This window comes from Sitophilus oryzae, unplaced genomic scaffold, assembly GCF_002938485.1.
Source record: "Sitophilus oryzae breed Bouriz unplaced genomic scaffold, Soryzae_2.0 scaffold_1658_pilon_pilon, whole genome shotgun sequence".
NCBI classification, from domain to species: Eukaryota; Metazoa; Arthropoda; class Insecta; order Coleoptera; family Curculionidae; genus Sitophilus; species Sitophilus oryzae.
This window is the reverse complement of record NW_022146345.1, coordinates 747,117-767,911: the sequence shown is the minus strand read 5'-3', so window position 1 is coordinate 767,911 and position 20,795 is coordinate 747,117. Positions and strand designations below refer to the sequence as shown.

The following is a 20,795-nucleotide window of genomic DNA, read 5'->3' as shown; positions in this document are numbered from 1 at the left end:
CTGGGTGTTTATTTATAAAGAGTAACTTGCTTTTAAAAGTTACTAATGTTCCATATTAATTTTGTTTCACCCTGTATAACTTTTTGGGTCAAATTTCAATTTGGTTTAACATACAATGGTTACTGAAATTAAATATCAGGCTATACAAAGTCAACTAAAATTTAGGTAGCTGTTACCGAAATTTAAAATTTACTCTTCATTTTCACAAAATGTGAAATACTTCAAAATCCTTAGATTTTAGGTATATGCTTCTTTAATAATACTTACCTTAATTTTTTTCCTAGAATCCGAAAAAATTAATATTTAGGGTGTTCCATTAGAAAAAACACAACTTTGATGTGTAACTTTTTTTGGGGACACCCTGTATAATTCTATATATTTTTATAAAATGCTTTCGGTTAACCTACATATTCTGCCAAAATTTCATTTCGATATAAACTACCGTTCTCCTTAGAGCTTCCGAGGCGTATGAGAGGCGCCACCCTGTAGATACTGTGGAATGTTCAACTGAAACAAATGAAAGAAAATTTAGTATTTTAAAATTTCTGAAAATTTTTCAACTATCCACAATTACTGGGTGTCAAAAAATAGTGTATCTAACTTCGGTGGGTGATTCAACAGATAAAAATATAACAAAAAGTTCCTATGGATATGTATGCCCTAAAATGCTTCCCGAAGAAGTTACAGCCCTTGAAAGGGTTGGTAAACATAATAATATATTTTGTTTATTTCTTGTAAACCGTTTTTCTTGAAATTTGGTAATATTGCACACATTTTAATTTTTAATGCCAAAGCAAATGGCGATAGTATAAAATTCCGTAACATGCCTCAAAGGATAGTTCCCATTAGTATAGAGAGTACTACTGGTGGTACTTTTTTCTATCCTTCTAGATACAGTAATTTTATCAAATGATGTAAAAAGCTATATAGTACTTTTCTACGTAAAAAAGGTGCTCTTCGTTTAGTTCGATAGGGTGAACGGTTGTCAAGATATTTATTCAACATTTAGATCAGATATAAAAACATTACACCACAGATTAGGTATTCTATAAGTATATTACACCATCAAATCTTTTTTTTTTCCAAGACTCCTTGATTAAAAATTAGTGTTTTTAACACAACCATGACACTTTAGATTGAAATTTAAAATACGTCTTACCTGATTCTTTTAACTGACAGGTAAATCATTATGTCTAGACGGGTCTCAACTCAGAACACGTAATCTACTGCATAATTCTTCTTAATGATGAAACCTTTTTAGATCATTATATTTCATACATTTTCTATTCGACAAGTATTTATTGTTTATTGTAAATATAGGGAACCACATCGGATATCACTGGTATGGTCGAGAAGATCGCGAAGAGTAGCTTCCAATCCAGTGGCATGGGAGCCTACCCTTCAGAACCCTTACAAGGCTATGGTGGTGTGGCCGGTACCAGAAAATCACCAGGTGGCTATTACGCTGTTCAAGGATCCAAGAACTCCTGAGCTAGAGGACAAGGAATGGACCTTCATCATAGAAGATGTAAGTTTGGAATTCATTGGGCGCATTTAGTATAAACGTACCGGTGGAGAAAAAAATTATAAAATATAGAGGTATACCGCAAAAAGTTAAATATAAAAATTATAGGGTTTTTAAATATCTATTAGCGGTTAATAAAGTTAAGTATACAGGGTCGGTCATAAAGTCGTGGCACATCAAAGTTTCATTTTTTAAATGGAACCCCCTGTATATTTTGGTTCTCCCTTCAATTCTAAGCAAAAATTCAGATACACACAATGTACCTCAAACCAACCGTTTCTGAGTTATTGACTTTTGAAATATCACTTAAAATAATTAGATTTAATTAATTTCGATCTGTTCGGTTTCATCAAAGAATATTATAATTTTAAGAACGCTCTGTGGAAGCTTTAGCGATCTGTCACACGGTGGCGCTTTTGAACATAATCGAAGCCTGAATTTACTAATATTTTAAATTTTGAGGACTACGCGCGGCGATATTTCGTACGGTGTTGCCAAAATATTTTTTTTTCTCGATATTTAAAGAAATATGTATTATATATTTCGTATACATGAGGCATCCTAAGGCTATAAAAACGTAGCTATGAAAATAAAATTTTAGATTTTTAATTTTTCTGTACCTGCTAATATAAATTACTTCTATTCCAATAAAAAATTTGCTAGTATTAGGAAACTGGAGTAAATACGGAGAATAATAACTCGTTCTCTAAGATGAGCACTACTATATAAAATAATTAATATTATATGTAAACTGCGGAGTGCGGAGAGCGGAAAGACTGATTATAGCAATAGATAAATTTAAAACTATTCAAGAAAGTACACACAAAACAAGGCAACGCCGCGCGTCTATTCGTTCAATTCCGAGCAAAATAGCGAGGCTCCACGAAGTTGGGTTTGGTTTGGTTTGGTTTGGCCCCATCGACAGGTCGGATTTTGATGCGAGACGAGACTTCTAGGGTATTAAGAGATGAAGAAGTCTTTGGTTTCATTTAACAATGCCATTCTGCGGAAACTGTGATACTTTAAAAATATTTGACATTAGTTTTCAAGTTAGCATTTAAAGATGTATATAAAATGAATATAATCTCATTTTATCTCAAGTTTGGAAATTACAAAATTTTCGTTTAGCATTTCAAAATCAAAACTTCATAATTCGGAAATTGTTGAATTTACGTTCATTATGTGTATTAAACTGTATACTTAAATTTATTACCCACTAATAGATATTTAAAACCCTATAACTGTTACAAACCCTGTACTTTTGCGGTACCTCTTATATTTTACCCTCGATTTTACCTAATAATCGACCGCTCCCATACATATCAGCGACTCTGTATAGTGTGTTTAATCAGCTATTTATTGCGCTGGCAGTATTAAACTATATTTTTTATGTCCTTTCAAATTTTGAAATAAAAATTATTAAATAATAAAAAAATAGTAGAATAAAATTCTTGCAGAGAAGCAGCACACTAATTTTGTAAAAAACTTTGGTAGACGTCTATCAATATTTTCAACTACAACTAATTCGTTTATCAGTTTGTTTTTAGATGATAAATGAAAAAATCCCCGTTTTCTGTCTGAATCTTTTGATTTCGAGGTATTCGCCACATATCTTGACAAATTTAATTGTAGAGTTGAACAAATATAGGAGGAGACTTGTGGATAGCACCGGTCGCGTGTTATTTTATATTTCTCACGTCTCTAGCTATACTTGTTAAGTTGTAAGTGAAAACGCTGAGATAAATTTATATGTCCTATAACTAAGGACAATGAGATAAGTTAATATATCAAGTCGCTATTGAAAGTACCCTTATGTAACAATTATTTAGTAACTACTTCTTTATGTTGAGTACTCGCTGCTTTAGTAGAAGCTTCAATTTACTTTTAAGTTTAGGGTAACAGTATTAGTTACCCTGATAGTATCGACTATACAGGGTGAGTCAACGATAGAGTAAAGTCCATTATCTCAATTGTTTCGAGGTTTACAAAAAAATATTAAATATAAAAGTTATAGGGACGGTTAAGATATACATTTTAAAATTATTATAGAGTATACAGGGTGCTTCAAAAATGGATGGAATGGAACACCCTATTTTTTATTTTATTTTTAGATTCTGCGTAAAATTCCATAACTTTTTTATATATAATGTTTTCTACCTAAAATTAATAGTTTTTGTAATATTTAAATTTGTTTAAACAAATGTTAGATTGCAGTGTGATAAAAAATTGTCCGTGATGGTATTGTTTCTGAAGTTGGAGAACTAAAATTTGGTAGGAGAATTTTATAGAGATATAGAAAAAGACCTATGTAAAGATATTTTAGTTATATGCTACAGGGCGTTCAAAATATATTTATGAATTTCAACTACTTAAAATTAAGAAATTTCAAATTGCATACAAGTGCATTTCAGATGCAGACAATTTAATTGTCTATCAATTGTATTATACCATTTTTTACCTATCTCTTCAAGCTTCCGTAGAAAATGCATTTTCTTGTAATTTAGAACTCATTTATCAATATATCCATGGAATACTGACCTGTTAGATTATTTTTAAAGATGTACCAAATTTTTTAAGAGCACAGATACTAATATTGTCAATATAGTTCGTTTATTCATTAAAAAATAAAAAAAAACTGTTTAAATATTTGTTAAAGAGGACCTATTAATATGATTCCAGTATTCAAATTACATTAATTGACTGTTTGCGTTGATTAATAATAATTGCTCCAAATACTAAAAAAGTGAATTATGTATGTGTATTAGACAGTGTGGTAAAAAGTAATACCTTAAAAATGATATTTAATTTTTTGACAAATGCTTATTTTTAACAACAGAGACGTTCATTTTCATAACTTATTATTATATTGATTTCTGATTCAAATCCACATTTATTTAGAATAATTTATTAACGAACACAATTAAGTATGTAGTTAAATAGTATTTGGGCGGAAATACTGGTGGTATATTTAATTAATGGTATACTATTTTATCAAGATTTAGATAGTTTTCTTTTTGCATACAAATGGGCTAGTAATATTATCGTTTTACTAAACACGATAATATTACTAGCCTGTACATTTTTTACATTTGTTGTTTTAAAAACAATCTAAAATGTCAATATTCCATGGGTTTGGTTTGGGTCTAATGTCAAATAAAATAATAAATGAGGTCTAAATTATAAGAAAATGCATTTTCTACGAAAACTTGAAGCGATAGGTAAAAAGTGGTATAATACAATTTGATAGACATTTAAATTGTGCATTTGATTCTCATAAAATATACGGGGTATTCCATTTAAATTAAACAAGTTATTGCCGTTTAAAGCTAGTAATTATTTAAAATAAATTTTTAGATACTCTGTATAAGGTAGCATAATTTTTATTATTGCAACACCATAACTGATCAATAAATAAACTTCAGTAAATATTTAGTATTAAAAACTTTGATACCCTCGGAGAAATGAAGCCTTAAAATTTATACTGCAATTTTACAAAATTGAAATTTTGAAAATTGAAAGTGTAATAAACCGTAATCAAATTTACCTTTATTTTAACTACGATTAAAATAAAGGTAAATTATACTAAATATGCAATAATATGCAAAATGCGATAATATACAGGGTGTTCCCGAGGGGTAAACACATAGGGCAAAAAGTGTACACCTACATCCTCTATCCTTAGTACATCCCCTACATCCTCCAGTACATCCTCGGTACATCCCCTACATCCTCGGTACATCCCCTACATCCTCGTACATCCCCTAGTACATCCCCCTACATCCTCGGTACATCCACTACATCCTCGGTACATCCCGGTACATCCCCCTACATCCTCTAGTACATCCTCGGTACATCCCCAGGAAATCCTCTCATGTTTACGCCATACATTTAGAATAATTTTCGTGATGAACCGTTTTAGGTATCTAAAATACTTTTCGAGATATACGTATCTTGGACACACTGTATATATTTTTTTAAATTTTATTTGAATGGTAAAAAGGAAGTTAAAATTTTGAACGCTATTATCTCCGAAACTATTAAATATATAAAAAAAGATGAAGCACCATTTCGACTTACATTTACTAGAGGGATATTAAAATTTACAGGGTGTTTTTTATTTAAAATAACAAAATTAAGGTTAAGTTACTTACCACGAAACCGGAATTGTTATTTATGTTAGAGCGATCTCCCACTTTATTACGAGCTTTATTAAATGTATAACTACACAAAATTTCTCAAACCTCTACAATTTATTGGCTAGTAATATAGTTGACACCTAATATTTTTGTTGAATTCAAAAGGATAAAAAAAATCAAAACCATTTAAAAAAATTATATGGGGTCATCGAGAATCGAACTAAAGCGCGCCAACCCATATCAAATCTTGCCAGAGCTGTAACAATCTCGGCTACTATTGTGCCTACAACAATTCGCCGTTACTTTTATTATACAGGGTGAGTCTTAAATAGGTTGCAAATATTTTTCAGGGCTGGTAGATCTCGATAAAGAAACATATTTTTTCTTTACCATTTTTCAAATAAGTCCAAAATAACCGAGTTATTTAAGTTTGAAAATTTAAAAGAATTGATTTTTTTAATTTTGATAGCCACCTGATTTTTTCTGTATTTGCATCCCTTTTAGTGCCGTAACCATAGAGTAAAGCTGTAACTATGGTAATATCAGAGATTAAGAATTTATAACGTGGGAAAATTAGCGGTGAACAGGCAGTTCTAAAAAGTTTTCGAAAAATATATTCGAAAATTTATTATTAAAATATTATTATATCGAAATTTAAAAGAAAATGCACGATTTTCAACATATTTTATTTGTAAAAGAACATCATAGACGTGTTCCTGGGGTCAAAATATACCACCCCTGAAAATATTTGCACTTATTTAATGGTGGGTTCATACAGCCAAATAAAATAAAATAAGAATAAAATAAAATAAAATAAGAAAGTTGGTTATATGGGATACCGTACATGCGTTCATACAGCCAAATAAAATAAGAAGTCTTTATCTTTTAACTTCTTGTTTTATTTTTATGTGAAAAACAACTTTGCGCACGCTTAATTCTAACCTACAAATATTTTCAGTTTGGATTTAATTTATTTTATAATTTCACATAAGTAAAATGTATAATATAGTAGGCAACGAATAAATAAATATACTATAAATAGTAAAATTACTATAAACAATCGTAAAAGTTAACTTTTATCAGCCTCATCGTACTGCGCATGAGCAAATATATATTTCTTATTTTATTTTATTTGACTGTATGAACGCACACAAATAAGAATTCCTTATTTCTTATTTTATTTTATTCTTATTTTATTTTATTTGGCTGTATGAACCCACCATAAGACTTACCCTGTATAACAGCAGTTTATGCCTCGGTTTATGCAGTTTATGTCGGCGGAAAAAATAACTTAGTCATGCGTAAAGCCCTATATTATGTGCAAAGTTATCAATCTCGTGTTTTGAACCCAAAATAAAAATGAGATCTAGTAGCTACCGAGGATCTATTTTATAAAACAGACCTAAAAATAGGCAACGTTAAAGGCATTCGCATTTATGAACTTCGTTTTTGACATATAGAGGGTACAATAATAATTATTTACACACACTTCCCTTTAATTCATAACGCTTACGGCACTATGCAATAAGATATGAACACACATGCCAAACACATTTTTGCATAAACTTATACCAGAGATATGGAAAGGCTATATATCTGACTTATACATACATTTTGCGAGATATTTTGAGGTTATGAGTAGGGGTGAGCCACAAAGCCTTGAGTATCGATATTTTTATCGATATATCAAATAAAGGTCCATTTTCACTCCCATGAAATTTGTGCAAATCGGCTTGTGAAAATCGGCTTGTGCAAACTTTATTTAATAAATTCATTGAGAAAAACGGATGTGCACAAGCTAATTCACATACGTGAAAACCAAGTAACGATATATTGGTCCATAAATATCGATATAGCTATCGATATAACAGATACCGCTATATCTCTTTATGAATACTTCATATCGGAAATATCTATATCTATCTATATTCACAATATCGATATTCGATCTTATTTGATTTCGTACAGGGTGGTTGTAAAATATTGAATAAATATCAACATCTCGAGAACCACATTTTTTGGAAATCGCTCGGCCACATCAATTATTTTAATTTTTCCGGGGCAGATTATGCAAAAAATGAATATTATACAGGGTTTCTCAAAAATGCTATGTCCAAAACAATTTCTTTTAATGGCAACCCTCGTGGCAACATAATTATTATTTTTCTGCATTTTTGAATTGCTCTTAAAATTCTGAATATTTTCCATGTAAGTGCTATACCCAAATCCAAGCTTTTTGGAGTTATTCGCATTTAAAAATTAAAAAGTAAAAAAAAATATTAGAAAAAAACCTTTTTTAAGATGATACCGAAGAGGATACCTTATGGAAAATGTATTCAAAAGACAACCCACAAATTTGGATGACTTGAAACATCGCATTCGGCAAATTACGCCCCAAATAATTCGAAATACATCCCCGGTAGATCCTCGGTACATCCCCTACATCCTCTAGTACATCCTCGGTACATCCCCTACATCCTCGGTACATCCCCTACATCCTCTAGTACATCCTTGGTACATCCACTACATCCTCGGTACATCCACTACATCCTCGGTACATCCCCTGGAAATCCTCTCATGTGTACACCATAAATCCCCTAAGTGTTCACCCCTCGGGTGTTCCATTTAAAAAATACAACTTTGATATTTTTTATTTATTTGGGACACTCTGTATCTTGTGAAAATATTTTTAAATTGTAGCTCTAATAGTCCTTCAACGAACTCAAAACTTACAATTTGTAAAAATCTAATCGTTTAGCTACAATACTCCGTGTCGTATATGGTGAACAACCCTGTAGAAATACACCAAGAAATTCACGACTGCGATTTTAGTTTATTTCAGTAAAGTTAATTAATTTAACTAATACCAGCAATTGTAACTAATTATTAAGCTACTTGTTAAAGATAAGTAATAAATAGTTTGTTTTGTCATGGTAACTATGATTTTATAGCGTAATTGTATTAAAAATATAGGTAAAAATAGAAATGGTGTCCCATTTAAAAAAAATTGAGATTTCTTAATTTTAAGTAGTTGAAATTCATAAATATATTTTGAATACCTTGTATCATTTAACTAAAATATCTTTATATATATCTTTTTGTTCATCTTTATAAAACTCTCCTACCAAATTTTGGTACTCCAACTTCAGAAACAATGGCACCACTGACATTTTTTTACCACACTGCAATTTAACATTTGTTTAAACAAATTAAAATATTACAAAAATTATTAATTTTAGGTATATAACATTATATAAAAAAAGTTATGGAATTTTACGCAGAATCTAAAAATAAAATAAAAAATATGGTGTTGCATTTAAAAAAAACATATATGTTATATCCGCCACACTTTTTTGAAGCACCTTGTATACTCTATAATAATTTTAAAATGTATATATTATATTAAAAATATATATATTTTTTAAACCTCGAAAGAAATGAGATAATGTACTTTACTCTATCGTTGACTCACCCTGTACAGCAAATTGTATTAGGGAATTGTATTTTATCATGATTTCACGATTATTTCAAAAATTTTATAAGAATTAAGCAAAACTCTAGCGATAATGCGCTTTGAGATAAAAATGTATATCAAGGTACATATTACTAAAAATGTAATTTATATTTTCAGTAGAGATTGATTAGGATAAGTAGCTATAACATATGTACTACTTTTATATTTACTTCAATATTTTTGTCAAGTAATGCTGTCTAATGATTATATTTATAAAATAGAAAAAATATCTCTCTATAAGGTCGTTTAACATTATATTTTCTATTCAGTATATCCTAGACAGAAAGGTATCCAGTACATTTTGTATTGAATTTCTATTTATAAACTCTATATACATGCTATAGAAATTTATAAGCGTATTAGTGATTTTATTTTCGGTTCTGTATTATTTTACTTACATCACATGTCTATGCGTTGTGATCCTATATTAGGAGTTGTATATATTAGGAGTTGTATACAGTAATAATACATTTTCACTAATAATAAAGTAATTAATATAAGAAATAAAAATCAGAGTATATACTTGTTTACCATAACAATTAATTGTTTGTTATCTTTCCAATAACCAAACTACATATTACGTTATTTGAAAATGGCGTCATATCTCAAACATTTATACCGTATTTTTATTATCTATATGCATGGGTATCATAACAATACTATTATTCAAGAAGTTCTAATAAGACTAAGCTCCTTAAGGTGAAATGTATGCATCTAGTAAATAGAGCGTTTTTTTTAACGAAAAAAAACAAACTCGATAATTATAAATTAATGAAATGCTTTGTTACAAACATATTAATGAATGAGTAAAGGTTAATTACATAAAGCGCCGTGTGTTACCGAATCTATTATTTAATTATTTTGTTATCGGAAATTAATTTACTGGAGGCTATTTATATTTACCTATGTGTATTAATGTAGGTAAACAGATGTAGTATTAATATAGGTCCAATAAAGATTTTTTTTTCAATTGTTTCGGTATAGGTAATATGAATTTTGTAAATTTTGCAATTTTTTATCAGCGGCTCTATTCAATGAAATTGTGTCTTTAATCACAACATCTTATTTTTTGATACCCAACTTAAATAACACAGGGTTGTTTTAAATTATAGCCATTATATGATTTAATTAGGTATAACATTACCTAAAGGTAACACCATACAGGGTGTCCCAATATTACGTGGACATAGATCTACTATGTATTTTTCCACATAATATAACAATAAAGCATCAATCAAAAATAAACCTAAATAACCTTAACTCTTAATTTGACGAGACATATTTTTTGCAGTTAGCTTCTGAACAACTATGCAATGTGGCGTTTTTACAACAGATAAAAATGCAGTTAATACACATGCATTTTTTACGAAAAAAAATCAGTCGTCGGTGTCGTTGTAGTTGCCAAAACATTTCTATCTAGAATTTATGTAATGATAAGAGTGGTTTTCATCCTTCCTGTACCATTTCTAGTTTTTTGTGAAAGTTAAATGTTAAAGCGTCTAGTAAAACATAGACATCCCAAATCTCATTCAAATTGGAATATCGGTTTTTAAAATATCTTAAAAAATGTGTTTAATTTTAAAACTAAGCATTTTTGTATAGAGATAAAGTTTATCCAATTAACGTATTTTGATTCCAGTGATACATAGAAGTTCTATGTCCACAGAATATTGGAACACCCTGTATAAATAACAAGAGGTTTAGTGACAACAAATAACAACCTAACCTAACCAAATATATCAACCAATTAGAATGTCTTGAAATTCCAATTCTATTCCCTGCCTACTATTATTCCAACATCATTTGACCACCGGATCCGTTATACTGACCATCCTATCGCTGACCACTTCATGATCCACTCACCACTTTTTGATCCACTGACCATTTCATGATCCACTGACCAGTTCATGATCCACTGACCATTTCATGATCCACTGACCACTTCATGATCCACTGACCACTTCATAATCCACTGACCACTTCATGACACACAGACCACTTCATGACACACTGACCACTTCATGATCCACTGAGCACTTTATGGCCAATCGACTACTGCAAGATCGACTGACAACTTAATGATGACTACTTCAAATACTTAATTTCAAGATCCACTGACCACTTCATGATCACTGACAACTTCATAATCTCCTGATCACTTCATGATGCATTGACCACTTTATCCACTGATCACCTGGTCTACTGACCATTTTCTTCATTAACGCTATATAAAAAAAAACAAAAACAAAAATACATGTTAGGACAATAAAAAGGTCTATGATGACAAAAGTATTAATGATGTATTTAAATAAGTAAGTAAAATGATTACACTGATGTGCATTCCTTACTCATTTAGTTTAAGTCTGAGACCGAGATAATATTTTCTTAACTAACTTCTTCTCAGAAGATTATAGTTTATATTAAAATTATCAATTCTTTATGGAAAAAGGTACCTACGACAGGCAAGAGACGGCAACTTGCCACGGCACATCTAAATATGAAAAAATATGCCAGTGTAGAATCGTCACAAACAGAGCTCCAAATTGTTTTCAAGCCAACCACAAAGAAGATAACCGGTGCCAAACTCGACTTGACGCTTTCCTGTGTATTTTTAAGGGAAGGAAAAGCAACGTAAGTCTCTTAGTAGCTATTCAAATGACCTAGATAATAAATATACTGGCCGGCACGAAACACGGAGACTATAAAACGTTCATGTATTTATCATTCATGTACTTAAAGGATGATGTTAAAATAATGTGTAGCTAAATTATTTGACTTTGATTTGACTTTGATATTTTTCTAATTAAAAATTAAAATCCTCATCTGCCTATTAATGTGATGAAACACAAAATTGTATTACTGTTTATGGCAGTTATTCTAGCAGTGATGGTTTTAAATCCAGTAGTTATACAGGGTGCTACAAATTCGAGGTACGAGCATTGGTATCTCGGTAACCGTACGAACATGGTTAAATTCGGGCTCGGTATCCTGAGTACAATGATATGCCACACTTAATTTTTTTTTGTTTTGACATTTGAACACAATTTATTTAAACAAATTTTAAGTCCGGCTCTGTTTTATTTGAAATATTTAATCTATATTCATCGTTACAATATTGATAAGCTTTTAAACATTGACGTGGGGTAAAACATTGAATACGAAAAATGAAATGCAGTAAAATAATTAATATAAATATAATATAATATAAACAATCAAATCATTTTCCCGGAAGATGGATTGGAAATGGTAGAGCAGTATATGTCCAGCGAGTCCAATGAGGTCCTGGACCTATCGCTAAGGGGCTACATTACTTGTCATTTGCAAAAGTGTCAAATCAATTCATTTCAGCATTTACAATAAAGAGTACAAAATGCATTGGGAAGTATAAGAAAAGTTCAAAGAGCTATAAATAAAATTGAACGAAAAATAAATTTCTGCAATAGGGAGGGTGGTAACACTTTTGAACATGTAGAACATTAGAAACTAGTTTGTAGAAGTTGATTTATTTATAATAACTACGATTAATATTATGCATATTATTAGATCGATCACATAAATTTGTGACCTGGATATTATTTATTTGAACCTTCTAGTTGGCTCGATTTTCCTTATTCAATGTTAATTAGCGCTGATCAATATTGTTGCGATGAATATAATCAGATTAAATAATTTAAGAAACCAAAGTCGGACTTGGAATTATTTTAAATAATAATTAAATAGTTTTGTTGCTGTTAAGGTACCCAAAACGAAAAAAAAGTATAAAGTGTGGCATATCATTGTATTCAGGAGATCGAGTTCTTTCAAAACCTGAAATAAAAAATGCAGGTCCGTATTTAAAACAATTAAGTTGGCCTATGATGTATCTCACGAATTTTCAGCTAATTTAAAAATATAAAATTTTTATCAGATAGCCCTAATAAAGTGGCTATGAAAATGTGTAATTACTTTTGTGATTTTCTGAAAAGTAACGACCGAGGGGTGTCTCACTATTGGAATTACATGTACATTTTCTTGGCAGTCGCTGGCAGTCATTGGCAGTCTTATGGCAGTCGCCTATAATAATTACATGGCAGTCATAGGCAGTTTTCTTCGTAGTCATTGGCAGTCGCTTGACAGTGAAAGATTATTTTGGCAGTACGTGTCCATTTTTTACCCGAGTGAGACACCCCTCGGTAACGACAGGAAAAAATAAAATTGATTTTCAAAAAAATCAGTTTTTTGCCAAAAACTCAGCAATCCTTGAAATTTTTAAAACTTTTTTGATGGCATCTTGGTGAACATCCCAATACGGCAACTTTGCTCCAATTTAACCATGTCCGTATCTATTACGGTTACCGAGATATCAATGCTCGTACTTCGAATTTGTAGCACCCTGTATTGGCTGTTGCTTTAATTGAACATGATATAGCTAAACTTCTGGATTTTAAACCATTTCTGCTGGAGTAACTGCCAAGCAATGATAATAATATACCTTTTAAATGACAGTGGCATTACAAATTTTTAACCACTGATTCATAAGCTTGCTTAGTGCTAAAATTGTTGTAAGTCGTAAATATTTAAAAGAGAATATCTCCAATAAAAATATAACTATTAAGATGAATAAAAAACTGTCTAGAAAGATGCATCTTCATAGTGATGACGCTTTGGAACAGGATCTGTTATTTTCGAAACAGGTTTGTTTTGGAACTGGCTCGGAACAGGTTTATGTGCTATCCTATACCAGTTTCAGTTCCAACTGTTCCAGCTGTTTCAAAACACTGCAACTTAAATTAAATACTTAAAAAAATAAATTCTTGGAATTGTTTAAATTATGTTATCTACTGTATTTGTGATACTAGATTCTTAATAGTGTATTTTTCAATATTAGATAATTATATATTATATTGCATTTGGCAACATCGCCAGTACGTTTTTTTGATAGCAAGAAATTCTCTTCGCCTATTCTGTTTACATTAAAAAAAACTCTGCGCAAAAAATGTACAACAAAGGAACCGCTTGTTTTTATTATCTAGGAATGTAAATTGTTTTTATTTTATATATGTATTTTACTATTTTACATATATAAAATAGTAAATATTAGATATTCTTTTCTTTCTGTATTTTTAAATATTGATTTTCTATTTAAAATTCATAATAAAAATTTAGTTGAATTTTAATTAAATATATCAAATATCGGCAACGCTGCGAAAACCGTCACCCTTGTTTTTTTTTACATCTATGCACTATATTAGTGCACTCGCACTCAATCTCGGTAATATAACGCCAAGCGACCGCGTCGCTAAAGCGATATACTACCTCGTTTCTCAACTGAAACTATTTCTTTTTACTTAACTGTTCCAAGTCCCAAACTGTTCCAAGTCCCAAAAGGTTCCAAGTCCCTAACTGTTCCAAGCGCTAAACTGTTCCAAGCCGTAAACTGTTTCAAGTCCCAAACTGAACAGTGGGACTTGGAACAGTTTAACAGTTTGCTACCTGGAACAATTTAGGGCTTGGAACAGTTTAGCGCTTGGAACAGTTAGGGACTTGGAACTGTTTGAGACTTGGAACAGTTTGCGACCTGGAACAGTTTAGGGCTTGGAACAGTTAGGAACTTGGAACTGTTTGAAATAGTTAAGTAAAAAGAACTGGTTTGAGTTGATAATCGAGGTCGTATATCGGTTTCGCTCAATGTTTCGCTAGTCTAGCCAAGTCTAGCGGACGCGACCGTTCAGGTGTTATCTGTTATCGGGATACAGGGGCGTAAAAAACAAGTGTGGCTGTTGCCATTATTTAAAATATTTAATTAAAATTCAAGTAAATTCTTATAAATTTTAAATTTATAATAATTTTTTTTAAATATTTTATTTTTTTAATGTAAACAGAAACAGAATAGGTAAGAAACATTTTTTATTATAAAAAAATGCTGGCGATGTTGCCAAATGCAATATAAGTATCGCATTATAGTTTTTTTTGAAGAATACAGTGTAAGAACAGTCGGTTATTGTTTTGTATTATAAATATAGTAGATATTAAAAAAAATTAAGCTCTTCCAAAAATTTACTCTTTAAGTATATAACAAAATTATAAATCTATGTTTATTCATTAGTGCTTATACAGGGGAGGTCTTAAATAAGTGCACATATTTTTAGGGGTTGTATATTTCGATTCTAATGAGTTTTTTTCGAGAAAACATGTTTTTGAAAAGTTTATATTTTTCGAAAATTTGATAGTTTTTTTTAAATTTTTAGTTAAAAAACATTATATCTTGGTAATATAGCAACATAGATAGTAGATTAAATTTAGAGAAAACAGAAAAATCCCCAGTAGTTCTCATTATTTAAGCAAAAAATATTCTTTTATATAAATTTAAAAAGAGAAACCGAATTAGAATGACGCAAGTACGGTATTAATTTTCGTTTTGGAACAGTTTGGAACTGGAACAGGTTTCTTGGAACAGGTATCTTTTGCAACTGGAACAGCTTGTACCTGTTATTAAAAAATCGCTGTTCCGGCCATGACTACATCTTCATAATAAAGTGTCTTTTACATTTCTTGCTTTGTTAAACTATTCCACAGTGTGTTTCGTACTTTCGCGCAAATAACAAATATTTGTATTTCATCGTATAATAGTCAGATTAGAATCTTAATTTTTAATTTAATTAAGATAGGCGTTTAGATTCACATTTAGATACACAACTTCAAAATACATGAAAATTTTAAGATTTTATGCCGGACATATGGGAATAGTGCTAATTTAAATTTGACAAATTATGTAGAAATTCGATTTTAGTATCTAATGGATAAAAACATATTTTTCATCTATTTTTTTTTTCTGTCATTTTCGAGCCATGTTTTATCAAAAGTTATTAAAAAATCTAAACTACTTAAAATCATTTCGTTGATTTTTTCTTTTAGGGACGAAGATATGCAGTCGATGGCTTCCTTAATGTCAGTAAATAATAATAGTGACGATATCGCACCGTTAGAAGATGTGGAAGACGATGATTTCTCCCAAAACGATAGTTTAATTAAAAACAGCCTCCACGAAGTTACCCATAACTTGCAACAAATGACGAATTCTTTGAGCGGTTCGGATTTTGCAAGTACTCCTATTAGTAGTAAGTTCACTTAATATACCTGTTTTTTAACAGGATTAAGATTTCCTTACAAGAGTGATTTCAGATTTTATTTTTGGTTAATTAAGAATTAACACTTACTGATCAAAAAAATTATGAAATTATGTACAGGGTGAGTCAACGATAGAGTAAAGTCCATTACCTCATTTCTTTCGAAGTTTACAAAAAAATGTTCAGTATAAAAGTTATAGGGAAGGTTAACACATTTTAAAATTATTATTGTAGGGTGTACAGGGAGCTTCAAAAAAGTGTGGCGGATACTCGGGCGGATATAACATAATATGTTTTTTTAAATGCAACACCCCATTTTTTATTTTATTTTTAAATTCTCCTTAAAATTCCAACTTTTTATATATAACAAAAAAGTATATATAAACAAAACTTTTTTATATATAATTTTATATACCTAAAATTAATAGTTTTTGTGATATTTAAATTTGTTTAAACAAATGTTAAATTGCAGTGTGGTTAAAATTTTTCGGTGGTACCATTATTTCTGAAGTTGGAATACCAAAATTTGGTATGATAGTTTTATAAAGATGAAAAAAAAGATATATGTAAAGATATTTTAGTTAAATGCTACAGGGTGTTCAAAATATATTTATGAATTACAACTACTTAAAATTAAAAAATCTCAAAATTTTTAAATGGTACACCCTATATATTTTCATTTTTTCTGATAGATTTTGCCAAGCTCTTCAACTTTTATTAAGTATATCATATACTTATTTACAATAGTTTACAATTTATTCCAATTTTTTCTATTTTTACACTAATTTTTAATACTATTACGCTATAACATCATAGTTGCCGTGATAAAAAAAAAATATTTATTGCTTATCATTAACAAGTAGTTTAATAATTACTTACAATTGTTATTATTAGTTAAAATTAATTAACTTTACTCAAATAAACTAAAATCGTAGTCGTGAATTTCTTGGTGTATTTCTATATTATGAAAGATAACACTTGTATTTTCCGTCAGGTTAACTAGGTTACCTAATTGTTTACGACGACGACTACTGATATAGGAATTTTCTTCAACATACAGTAACTTTTTTTTTCTAGTTAGTATTCTGGCTTATTGTTAATTTCGTAAAGTCAATATTACTACAGCCGCGAAACCGTCCCCATTACACACTGAAAATAATATAATATAATATGAAAATGTTTTCTTGATAATCTACATCTGTTCTTATAGTACTTAGCAAAGTACTATACATATAATATATAGTGTACTGAACCAAAAAGTATGTTTATCTTGGTTTGTTCGTGTATCAGTCACATTGACTAATTCATTTTCAGGAAAATCTGTAACTATTATCTCTACCTCTACGATTTATACTTATTACAACAAATTAAACTGAAATTTATGTTTTGTTCTTAACTTGCTTAACAGACATGAAATTTGGATAATTATTATTTTTTGTCATGGCAAATATGATGTTATTGCGTACCTAATTGTATTAAAGATATGGGTAAAAATAGAAAAAATTGGAATAAATCGCAAACTATTAAAAAGAGGTATATGACATATTTAATAAATGTTGAAGAGCTTTGCAAAATCTATCAGAAAAAATAAAAATATATAGGGTGTACCATTTAAAAAAATTGAGATTTTTTAATTTTAAGTAGTTGAAATTCATAAATAAATTTTGAACACTCTGTAGCATACGTATATCTTCACATATATTTTTTTTTCATCTCTATGAAACTCTCATACCAAATTTTGGTATTCCAACTTTAGAAACAATGATACCACTGACAATTTTTTACCACACTGCAATTTAACATTTGTTTAAACAAATTTAGCGCTAGAAGCAATTCTGGACTTGCAATCAATCGACTGGCTCGTGAAGGATCTGGCCGCTAAGGGTACCCTAAGATTAAGGGAATCCAATCTGTGGAACCAGACCAACTACGGTCACTCGAGGATATTGCCAGTGATAGGAAAAATCATGGTGAACATGAGTCCACATCTGCTAGACCAGAAAACGGACTATATGCTCACCAAACATGATTTTGGAGAAAAGATAAGGATTCGCATCCTGACAAGAGATGAATGGGAAAGCAACCGAGTAATGAACACTCAAGAGATAGCAGTCTACACAGATGCTTCCGCAAACTCAGGGGGCACAGGTGTAGGCATCTTCTCAGAGAAACTATAGACATCCGACGATCTTTGAGGCTATCGGATGGCTGTAATGTTCTACAAGCAGAGGTTTACGCCATAAAGGAAGCGGCTAGATGTAAGAAAATTGCTGATAGACCAATAGGGGATATAGTGATATACTCTGACAGCTTGGCCGCTTTAAGAAGCATCACCATGCAATCAGTGAGATCGAAAACTGTGATGGACTGCCGAGAAGCACTGTCCTGGCTGCGTCGGGGCGGGGCTACTCTGTGCTGGGTGCCAGGCCACAGCAATGTGGTGGGCAATCTGGAAGCAGATAGACTCGCCAAAGACGGGGCCAGGGGAGAGGCCGTGGCAGATGATCCACCACTTGCGACGATCAACACACTGAAGGAGGCTATAGGAACTACCATCAAAGCCAAGCAGCAAGAGATGTGGCAACACCATGAGGACTGCGCTACAGCTCGAAGACTATGGCCAGTGGTAGATAGCAAAAAGACAAAACAACTACTAGTGCACAAAAAGAACCATACGAAGTACGCATAATTGTAGGTGTCGTCACTGGAAACTGTCCCACGAGGGTAAACCTCGTAAGATGGAAAGTTTCCGACGACGACTACTGCAGAGAATGCGGAGAGGAAGAAGAAACCATAGAGCACCTGCTGTGCCACTGTCCGGCACTGGAATACCGACGCTTTAAAACTTTAGGGCAAGGTTTTTTGGAGGGACTAGAGGAAGCAGCAGAAGCCAACATCAGCGACATCGGGAACTTTGCAAAGAGCTGGAAGTGCTTTAACGCAAAGAAAGAATGAGAGGAAGGTTTGGTAAAACAATACAGGGGTATCGCAATGGGCCCAAGGCCTCCGAGTGAGGGATCAAATATGATCCCAAACCCCAGCAACCTAACCTAACCTAACCTAAACAAATTTAAATATTACAAAAACTATTAATTTTAGGTATATAACATTATATGTAAAAAAATTATGGAATTTTACGCAGAATCAAAAAATATAATAAAAAATAGGGTGTTCCATTTAAAAAAAAACATGATGTTATGTCCGCCACACTTTTTTGAAACACCCTGTATACTCTATAATAATTTTAAAATGTGTATCTTAACCTTCCCCATAACTTTCATATTGAACATTTTTTTGTAAACCTCGAAACAAATGAGATAATGGACTTTACTCTATCGTTGACTCACCCTGTACAGTTTATTCAAAGTGAGATGCCACTAAATACTAACAAATACATGGGGATTGCACTTGAACATTAATACTACAGTTACAGTATAGTCTTTCGAATGAGAGAGTCCATGAAATCTTACCTGACTCGTTAGACAGACTACTGTCCGTCTACTGGATCTGTGTATATGAAAGGTATTTCAAGAATGCGACAAACCGACCTTGGAGAGCAGTGCAATCGCTTATCGGTAAAATAGTTGTGTAATTTTATTGATTTTTTATTGTTTTTCTTCTTAATTTTTCAATTTTTATACAGATTATGTCTCGTTTACGTAGAAAAACATGATTTTTACCCGATAGGCCAACTCGCGATAAGCTCCATTAAGAAATAAAGAAGAGTACGGGCTAAGCAAGTGACATCTAGGGCTTGACCTCGCCAATATTATCATCGATTGTCATTCCCGAGCCGTCTTTGACGCCGTTTTTTTTCGATCGTATGGTATTATATTACTTTAGTATTACTATTCACGTGCATTCCTCGTGTACTTGTTTTCGTTCGGAGCATTTTGGCGTAGAATAAAGCTTGATGCATCCGTTATCCGACGATACGATGATACGATATTAATTTTATTGGTTGAATTTAAAGACTTCGATTGGTTAGAAACGGTTAACCAATCTAAGCTTTTCAATTCAACCAATTAAATTAATATCGTCTCATCGTATCGTCGGACAACGAACGCATGAAAATCAAGCTTAAAGTGTATGCTTGTCCCTTGTATTAATATTCTTTTTTTTAGTAAACAGTATACAGTCTCTCTCGCGCGACGACAAGACGCCAACGGTGGAAATGTTTTCGCCCATCGCCGACAAATCTAAACTAGTCAAAAATTTCCCCGCCCCAAAGGTCACCGACTTTCCCGCAATCGATCGCGACATCTATTCGGAAGAATGTTCCGATCTCTTGGACAAACTGGACAATTTGGAGGAAGACGACTTGTTGGACAGGAAACCGACAACCGCACCGAAGATCGTCAGTGTCAGTACCAAACCGGAAGTAACGTTAACTAGCAAGCCCATCGCCGAAACCAATAACAAGAACGCCAGTCTAAAGTTACCGCCTCTGGATTTGAACAAAGATCACATAGAAACGCCGAAACATCAGCAGAAACTCACCACGCCAGGTAAAA

General features: G+C 31.4%; 1 protein-coding gene across 5 annotated transcripts in view; it reads left to right on the top strand.

The window, feature by feature from the left end:
* LOC115880786 (EH domain-binding protein 1) overlaps positions 1-20,795 on the top strand; it is a 60,980-nt gene that overhangs the window by 21,563 nt on the left and 18,622 nt on the right. For all 5 annotated transcript variants that reach the window (XM_030898070.1, XM_030898069.1, XM_030898072.1 and 2 more), the window contains 4 exons: positions 1,321-1,528; positions 11,625-11,806; positions 16,070-16,272; positions 20,406-20,789. In XM_030898070.1, coding sequence (XP_030753930.1) covers positions 1,321-1,528; positions 11,625-11,806; positions 16,070-16,272; positions 20,406-20,789 — 977 coding nt within the window. The remainder of the gene's footprint in view (positions 1-1,320; positions 1,529-11,624; positions 11,807-16,069; positions 16,273-20,405; positions 20,790-20,795) is intronic.